The sequence below is a fragment of the Macrobrachium nipponense genome, chromosome 28 (assembly GCF_015104395.2).
Source record: "Macrobrachium nipponense isolate FS-2020 chromosome 28, ASM1510439v2, whole genome shotgun sequence".
In the NCBI taxonomy this organism is placed as follows: Eukaryota; Metazoa; Arthropoda; class Malacostraca; order Decapoda; family Palaemonidae; genus Macrobrachium; species Macrobrachium nipponense.
The window spans coordinates 21782809-21792257 of record NC_087217.1 but is presented as its reverse complement, the minus strand read 5'-3'; the positions used below and the strand labels follow the sequence as shown (position 1 = coordinate 21792257).

The following is a 9449-nucleotide window of genomic DNA, read 5'->3' as shown; positions in this document are numbered from 1 at the left end:
AGTTGAAATGGTGTTGTCGTGACAAAACCATAAGTATATAAAATTGAAACTGAAAACTCCTGGGAGGTTGCAGGCAACCCCGAGTTGCAGTTCAATTAGAATACTTCTCTTATAAGTCGCAATCCGTAGTTAAACTAGGATATGCGCCTCACCCCTCGGACCATTCAACTGCTTAGTAGAAATCATGTCGCGAGGTTAATATACGTAGTATATTTGTAGGATTCTGAACAACGATCTTCCATCCTAAATTCTTTCCTTCAAGAAAACAAAAACTAAGGATTGGAGAATCGACCACCTTCGATCTCTATCAAAGAGAGTGAAGGAGAAGTCTTCCTCGAAGGAAAGCTTCAATGGTGAACAGAATACTAAGACGATAGTTCAAGCCAAAACTGGATATTTCCCGTCCGATCTTCTCTAGTCCAGGTTGGTCGACCTACTGTGAGATAGTTTCTTCAGCAGCAGTCTTCTTCCCAATGCTAGAAATTCCAGGAATTCGAGCATAGGCGAGGTTCCCGATTATCGTGTATATCGGGGATTCTCGTCTCGCTCAACTTTGGACCGTAGGTCTCGCGTAAGTGTTTGGAGATCGTAAAACTCGAACACTGAATGCGTTAGAAATTCCGTAGAATTCTAAGCAGTCTGCGAAACCCCCACCGAATTCGTCAAACGATATCGGCTGGTGGTCCTCTCGATTCCGTAGCAAATCGAGAATGGGCAGGATTCCTCCTCAACGACCGGGGCTTACGTCAGGGTAGGACCCGTAAGGTCCCCCCGGTAGCGCAGTCCCGAACGTGGGATCCTACAGAGAAATCTCTGTAGGATCCCTCCCCTTTCCCTCGTAACCGTAAGGAGAGAGGGAATGGGGGGAGGAATTGGATACTCGCTCGCCTTCCCAGTGGAACTAGCAGTTGGAGAAGAGTAGGAACAGCCATCGCCTTGCGGCGATGGCCTCTCAGAGTCTGGGAAAACGTATCGTCAGGAGAAAACGTTTTCCCCGCGGAGGGTTACGAACTCTCACTGTAGGTAAGGGTCTGCCGCCACTGTGAACGTCGTCTGGGTGGGGCTGATCGACACCTGACAGGGGAGAGCCGATACCGTCCTCCCGACTCATTCCAGTCCTCGTCGAGGTCGAAACCTCTCAGGAGACCGAAGGAGTATTCAAATACGGTGTCCGAAGACACGTAGAAACGCCGCTGTCGCAGTAGAGGAGGTGGAAGTAGCTTGATCGAACGAGAGAACTTGTGAGAGAGCTTCTTGTCCGGAGACGAGAGACTCGGTTCGAGACAGAATCGGCAGTTCGATCGCGGCGGACCCACCGTCGGTTTGGGTTCCCTTCCCTCTCGGGCCCCAAAACGACTCGAGCAGAGACGTGGGCTCTGCTGGTGGGAGCGGCAATCCTTCCGCAAGGTCATTATGCTGACGAATCAGCTTAATGACTTCTGCAAATTCCTCTGTATCTCGGGAGTAACCGTGTCTTGCGGAGTAGGACCGTCCAGTCCCTCCAACAAGAACAGATCCCGAGATACTCCTCCTTTAGAAGGAGGAACAGCGGCAGACCCCTGACGGTCGCCTCCATCTACTTGCGCGTATGTCCTGGTCGGTCCTGGAACCGTACCTGGTCCATACGGCGTCATAGCTGGGTCACGAGCGGCGCACCTCTCGTGATCGCTCCTCGGTACCTCGCTCCTCCCGGTATAGCCCGAGGAGGTTGAAGGTACGGGAGAGGCAGACCTGACGCTCCCCCCTCGCTCGCTGGCAGGACCAGCGTGCGTGGAGGGCTGCTGCTGATCGTCAACCCGCGGTGACGGTCGAGCAGCAGGCCTAGCCTTGCCGCTCGCCTGGGGCGATTGGCTCGGCTGAGAACGTCGAGACCGATCTCTAGCGTCAGGCGAGCTGCCGCTGGTCACCGTCTTCCGCCCGGTCCCATCGGGAGCGGCGGACGGGTGACCTGCTAGGCTCTCTGTCGACGTCGAGACCGCCGGCCAGCGTCCTCTCGGCGCGTCGAGCCGCTGGTACCAGTCGTGGCTGTACCGGCGGCCGCGGGGACTCCTTCCTCGCCTCAACCCCCGTGGCTGGTCAGCGACCGTCACGTCAGTCCCGAGCAGCCAGTTGATCGCTGCGAGAGCGTCCACTGGCCTGGCGAGAGTCGTGTGCACGACTCTCGCCAGTTCTTCTGCTCCGCGCCGCTGTCTTGACGGCGAGCGAGCTCGGGCGTCAAAAACAAAACTTTGGCTGGACGGTCTTCTTTGGAAGAGCGTCCACTCGGTGCTTCTCGCGAACGAGAAGCGGCCGAGACGGAACCTGGTTTAGCGGCAGAACCGCTAGCACCAGGTGAGGACGCACCAGCCGAGGCTGGTGCACCTCTGGTCCCCGTCAACTTCTTCTTTGCAGAAGAAGCGACGGGCCCCATTCCCGAAGGAACAGGAGGACCAGCAGAAGAGCTCCCCAGCTCGCCTGAGCGAGCCGGGCCTTAGAAGATCCCGAAGGAGTCTTCTTAGGGGGGAGGAGGCAACCTTCTTCTTCTTCGGCTGTTTGGCCTTAGAAGTCGAACGAAGGGGAAGGAGAGGCAGCAGACGACGAAGAAGACGACGAAGATGACGACGACACCTTCTTCCTCTTCCTCTTCTTCTTCGCCAGGCTCCGCAGGACAGACGTCAGGTCTTCCATCCAGGAGGGAGCCGGGCAGTTGCCGAAGCAACAGGGCCCGACTGCACCTGTCCGGAAAGACCTGAGACTGTGACAGCACCACCAACAGCAGGAACAACAGGAACAGGTCCAGGAACAGCAGGAACGGCAGAACATCTGAAAGTGAATGAGCAGCCGGCACCTGATCTGAAAGGAATGAGCGGCTGGGACAGCAACAGGTACGGCAGGCACGGCAGGTACCACAGGAGAGCCAGGCGTCCTGTCGGCAGCTACCGTCATCCTCGGCACTGGCGGCAGGTCCAGGGGGTTGGGGCAGCGGAAGTCCGGGGTTGGCAATACAAGACCAGGTGGCGGTGGCACCGTCCTCTTTGGCACGGCAGGAATTGGTTCTGGATTGCAGCCGTGGGTTGTTACCGACATGACATGTGGTGTGTACACAGGTGCGGTGGCATCTCATATGCTGGTGTCGAGATTGTGGTTGTGTAGTGGTTACCGTACCATGATGTGACCACTGCCGACCCCGCCAACCGCTGAATCAACCCCTGTATGCTCGGCACTCCCTGCAGTCCCAGCGACTCCCACACCTGTCCAGGTCGTCCTTCGCTGATGGCACACTGCGGAAGCAACAGTCGGGTTAGTTAGAGGGGCTTCCTCGCGCCTGGGGGGAGAAGAATCCCCACCCAGAAGCGGACGGAAGACGACCCCGAGTACAACTGGACGTCCGGGTAGCAGGCGCCCTCCTCCACACTCGACGGATCGAGAGAGGAGAAGACTCCGCTAACCCCCACCCCCCCGCAGGGGAAGGCGCGAACCGTGGGGGCTGGTCGGGGGGCAGGAAAGAGGACGAAGTGTCCGTTACCAAAGGAGTCACTGGACTTTCCGATGACTTCTTGGGCGGCCTAAGTCTCTTCCTGCCCTCGTACAGCAACCCCACTGCGCCTCCGGACCAATGCATACACGTTACAGAGGGCTCGTTGCGGAGCACTCTCGCCCCGACAACGAGTACAAACCTCGTGAGGATCTACATCTACATCCAAGGTCGTCTTCCCACGGATGTAGCACCTGCGGTAACATAGATAGATTAGTAAGAGGGGTTCCCTCACGCACGGGGGAAGACATGCCCCACCCCGAACGCAAGGAAGACCCCAAATACAAAATACAATGAAGAAGCTGAGCGGGGGCAGGAAGGAAGACGAAGAATCGGATACCAAGGGAGTCGCGGGAGAGCTTTCCGACGACTTCCTGGCAGACCTTCGCTTCCCCTACCCCCGCACAGCAGTGAAAAGTAATATGAAAATGAAACAGAATACTGCCCTTGCGATTCACTTCATAGAACTTAAGGAGAAAAGATCAATTCCCGGGCTAGAACGGAAACTTGATCCAATAATATGATGCTATCATAAAATATATATGAAAATGAAACAGAATACTGCACTTGCGATTCATTTTCACATAAAAAAATCGTAAGGATCAATTCCCGGGTAAGAACGACAAAATTGATCCAAATAAAATAAAATTTCATGCAAATAAATAAATGAAAATGAAAAGAATATTGCAATTGCGAATCCACTTTCATTGTCTTATATTATACAAAATTAAAAGGCTCGTGCCGAGCACAATCACACTCTCGGTAACGAACGCACAGGGCAAAAATATAATGAAAAGAGTACTTACATTTTTCAATTACACACTTTCTTTCGCCCAAATACATGACTGGCGGCGCGAGCGCGCCACCCTCGGCACCGAGACATAATTCAAGGGTTTCAATTGATGAAAAAGAGAGGAAATCGCCGCATCTACGGCGATAACTCCATGTTGGTTCATAATTAAGTAATGAAAATGAAAACATTGTACTTACAGTTTCATTTTCAAGTCAAACAAACCATTAGTAGAAAACACAATATAAACAAAGCATACGACGATGAAGCGGGCAGAGAGCGATGACGAACACGTCCTTACACACCCGCGGGGCCGAAAGCAAAAGTGTTTTGTTTACCTCCCAGTCGCGCGGCGCGCGACTGTCGGTACAAGCAGTTAACATACCGTTCTCCCCTTGTTCGAAAGCTTACGACCGTTCCAGCTGCCGCTAGCTACTTCCTATTGTTCAAAGGACCGATGGTTTGTATTACGTATCGGAACAAACCACATACGTACTGTACGCATAATGCCATGACAGTAATAACAGCAGATACCTAATATCAAATATGGCTTCCTTTTCCACTTTTGCCTTTGATGAAGGTGTGTGCAATGATGACAGCACTGGAGAAGACAGCAGATTACCAAAATTATTTAAACACTTTTCTAGTCGAATAGGTTATATATAATTAATTACAATGAATTATTAAAAGTCAATCAGTTCTGAAATTCAGACATGACTTTGAAATAATCCTACAAGGATGTTTACTGTATATTCTTAAACTTCAGAAGACAGTAAACATCCGTGTAGAATTATTTCACAGCCATGTCTGGATTCCAGAACTGATTGACTTTTAGTAATTCATTGTAATTAATTATATATGACCTTTTTGACTAAAGGATGTTTAAATAATTTCAGTAGGAATGAATGACCAAAGAAGATGATGCCTGCTTCATTTGCATTCATGTAGTAACAAACTGACTGCTAACAACATAAATAGAGATGAGTTTGCTTCTATTAATAGTTCTCTCTCATTGTTATTCTTCTGCTTAATGTTTACACAGCAATGCATTATTAACCAGTCACTGAATATATTTCCAGTCACTGAATATATTTGCACTAACGTAAAAGTCACCACACACTTACATGACTTTACCCTGATCACACCAACTATAATTATGATTCTCATTAGTACTACATTCTAATTCACAAGAAATAGGTATCTTTTTAATATAGGGGCAACAACAACCTCTAACATCTCAATTTCCTCACACTTTTGAATACACTTCCTCAGCAGGAAATAAAGAACAAACTTTCACCCTTTAAACTTGAGGCTCAAAATCCTACATGTTTGGCTAATAAAGCTGCCTTGAAATGACAAAATTTTTAATCAATTATTTTTCATAACTAACAAACTTGAGGTCTTAACATTAGGATAAATCTTCTAGCTCTAGCTGGAAAAAGGTAAAGTTAACAAAATTGTGTATGCAACTGACTACATATTGGCATCTGTGCTTGGTCACGTAATGTTGGGCCTTTATGATATAGTTATACTATATACAGTATATACAAAAAAGGACAAAAGGTATGAGAAGAAATTAAAACAACAGCTAAAGTACACCACAAAACATGAGTCAATACAAAATGTAAACCAGCCAAGGATATGCTAAATGAATTTAGACCTGGAATTGGTACCAGCCACTATGAGAGATCTCAACCTTCTCTGCCATAGCATGTACACTTTCTATATAACTTTAATACAGGAGGAAGAGAACTACAGTAAAAGTGGGGATAATGCCAGAAAACAAACCCCATCACATTGTTTTCTTCACTGTCCTGTAGTTTACAGTCCACTCACTCTCATCTGACATGTTAGGATTCAAATACCAAGGCATATTATTTGCCATTTAGATTCCCTGTTTACAGGCTTACACGTATCCAAAAGTGCAGGGAGTATGAGACATTGTGGTTATTGTTATTATTATGTCTCCTTTGGTAATGCCAATCTAAACTATAAATTACAAGTTAAATTCTTTATACACAGGAACATAATTCGAAGCCTAATCCTACCCTTTTTTTATGAGAGACTACAACTTACCATAAGCATTTCACGGTGGTCATCTGTGAGTTGATTATTCCATGTTTCAGGCGATATTATATCAAAGAGAAGATTGATATCTTGACATATATCAGAGGGGATGTCAACACTTACACCTGCATACACAATGGTTTCCATGGCTCAACGGCTGTAAAACAAAGGGTCATAAAATAGATTTATGCAGCATGTGACAAAACAACAGCTCACTAGTAGTCTATTACAATGCAGATGAGTAAATTTTATACTCTTTCTTCCACTGTATCCACTTGCCATTTTCATTCTCAAAACTTTCACTCCAGTATACGTACTATCTTTGTTTTGGTTTTCCCTCTGAGTGTCACCCTTCTCCCTCATCATATGCTGGTTCAATTTTTCATTCTTTTCCCCTATTTTACAGATACCTTTACTGACAGGTTAGCTGAAGACAAAGACCTTTTACTTATTTCTTATAGTAAATATATTTTAAACACATGATTTCATTTTGCTCCACTGAAAAACCCCTACTTCACAAAACTGTATGTAGTTAGGCACATGCGAAGATTGAAAAATGAATGGTTTCGAACTAAGATGACAAAGAACATAGGAACTAAAATCTACGCAGTGAAAATCATGCTTTAATAGAAACTAACAAGTAACAGCATTTACCAACAGTAATTTGGATATTCAAATTTAGCCTATATATAACCTGCACATACCACAGGTAGCCTACCTGTCTACAGACATCTTGCCAAGTTACCAAAGCTTCCTTTCAGAGAAGCACATGTTCAATAATAAAAACAAATGCCATGAACGAGACTGTACTACATCTCAATGGCCTAAGTTTGACAGTAAGGGATGGATGAATACATTGACCTAAACCTCAAAAGGGCTAAACCTAACCAATAGAAATTCAACCTAATGTATACTTGTTAAAGTAAAAAATATTAAATTAACAAATGTCTTAGTAAGGTCAGGATTAGTAGGGAAAAACTCTCTATCGCGAGAGTATATATAATGTTGTAAAGGGTCCACAATAATACGTACAGTGTTAAGATTAAGAGTCCGTGTATAATTTATAAGACTTTACAGAAAGCTTTCGAACCCTTTCCTGGGTTCATCTTTTTGGACTGAAGATGAAACCAGGGACGGGTTTGAAAGCTTTCTGTAAAGTCTTAAAAATCATACTCAGACTCTTAACACTTTGTATTATTGTGGACCCTTTACAACAAGGTAAGGATTATTATTATAAAGGCTAGCCTATGCTAACTTGGTAGATAAACTGCTCTAGCTACATTGGTTAAAGCCTACACATCAAAAGTAGCTTGATGAAATTGCAGGCTACTAACAATGACCAAGCTGTTTACCTGCATATAAAGAATTTAGGCCAAAGGCCAAGCACTGGGACCTATGAGGTCATTCACCGCTGAAATGGAAATTGAGAGTAAAAGGTTTGTAAGGTGTAACAGGAGGAAAACCTCAAAGCAGTTGCGCTATGAATCAAGTGTTAGAAGAGGGTGGAAAGTAAGATGAAGAAAGACAATGTGAAAGGAGGTACAGTAAAAGGAACAAAAGTAGTTGCAGCTAAGGGCTGAAGGCACACGACAAAGAAACGTAAGTTATGCCTACAATGCACAGCATACGGTCCACTGATGGCGCTGCTCCCCTACAGGGTCCCAGCTGTTAACAATTTTTATGTTTATGTATATCTTATACTCATGCTTGTGATATTGACTTACTTATATTTATGAATATCTTTTTATTTATGCTTATGATAGTATTCATCTTGTTTAGGTTTTGCATTCAACCCTGAAGGGCTGGTACTAAATGTAATGATATCTTGGTGCCCATTTTGCATGTAAACTGTCAGTTGCCGAGCTAGAGGGCTACAATAGTAGTCTCCAATTTTACCGGCATCTCCTGCCTTTGCTTTGTTTGTTGCATTTACTGTGCAGCACATAAAATACAATCACACTGAACATGATCATTTTAAGACTACATGGAATCGTGGCCAGCCCCTCAAAATACATGAGTGAGTATCCCACATCACACATTCAAAACCTCCAGGGTCTAAGTAACTCTTGTTTAGTCTAGGGCAATCTGTAAAACATAGGGTTCTAGCTTTAACACCAACTCCAAACAGAAGCTTAGTCCATGTTACCGACCTTTAGTGCTACTTGGGAGCTTCAACAGGGACGAAGCCCTTCCTGGTTAGGTCAAGGCACAGTGCCCTAGGTTGGGTCAGGACGGTGAAGTTTGTACATAGCATTCTAGGAAAATTTTTTTAAGTCCGCAAAACCTGTGGCCATTGTTCAAAACTTGTCCCTCGGTCTGCAGCCTATAAATAGACAAACCTATAGGCCTAGATTAATGCTGTTGCCCTAGCTAGGCTACATGCCGCTAGCTTCACTGGACTACCCTAGCCTTATAGGCCTAGTAACTACCTAGGTATAGAATTTTAAATGACAAAGAGCATAAATTAACAAGAGGCTCCAGGGACCTTTTCACCAACACGAAAACGTGCTTCCATGTTATTCTGACCTTTCTCGAACTCGGGGATTCGGTCCCCTCCCCCGGGGCGACCCTAAGGAGTACGGCTTAGCCTAGGCCTCCACATCGGTAGGCCTACGCAATTAAGAAGGAAAATTTTGCTCCTTTACAAAAATTCCTGTGATACAATAGGTTACGAAGGACGAGTCTCTTTGTCCACGCTCCAGAGAGAGACGGGACGCCGACGGGATACGGAAATGAAAGCAGAAAGCCATTAAATATTATTTATTCATAAATCGTCCGGTTACCTAAGTCCCCCCTCTGCTTAATTACCGCGTTCATTTTCTATCAAAAATTATGATTACTGTTCAATAATCCAGCCGCAACCGACAAACTCTCAGCATCAACGCAATCGTAGACCTCTAAATAATAACCGAGAGCCTTCTGGAGTAAACGAGGACGGCTTGAGGTGAGAAGAAGCAAAAAAATTCGGGATAAACGATCCGACATTGACGTAAAAACGACCCCCAATTAAAAACCCAACATGTGGCAACACTGCATAATAGCGATATAAAAACAATTCCCTATTCTTCACATTTTAGA

The 9449-nt window shown here is 45.8% G+C and overlaps 1 protein-coding gene across 1 annotated transcript; it reads right to left on the bottom strand.

The window, feature by feature from the left end:
• Positions 1 to 6380: 6380 nt before the first annotated feature.
• LOC135201563 (nuclear factor related to kappa-B-binding protein-like) lies at positions 6381 to 9428 on the bottom strand (the record flags this gene model as incomplete). The annotated part of the gene is given in 2 exon segments (XM_064230572.1): positions 6381 to 6528; positions 8898 to 9428. A coding segment is annotated over 1 exon segment (138 nt), but the record flags the coding sequence as incomplete, so codon positions are not given.
• Positions 9429 to 9449: the final 21 nt, after the last annotated feature.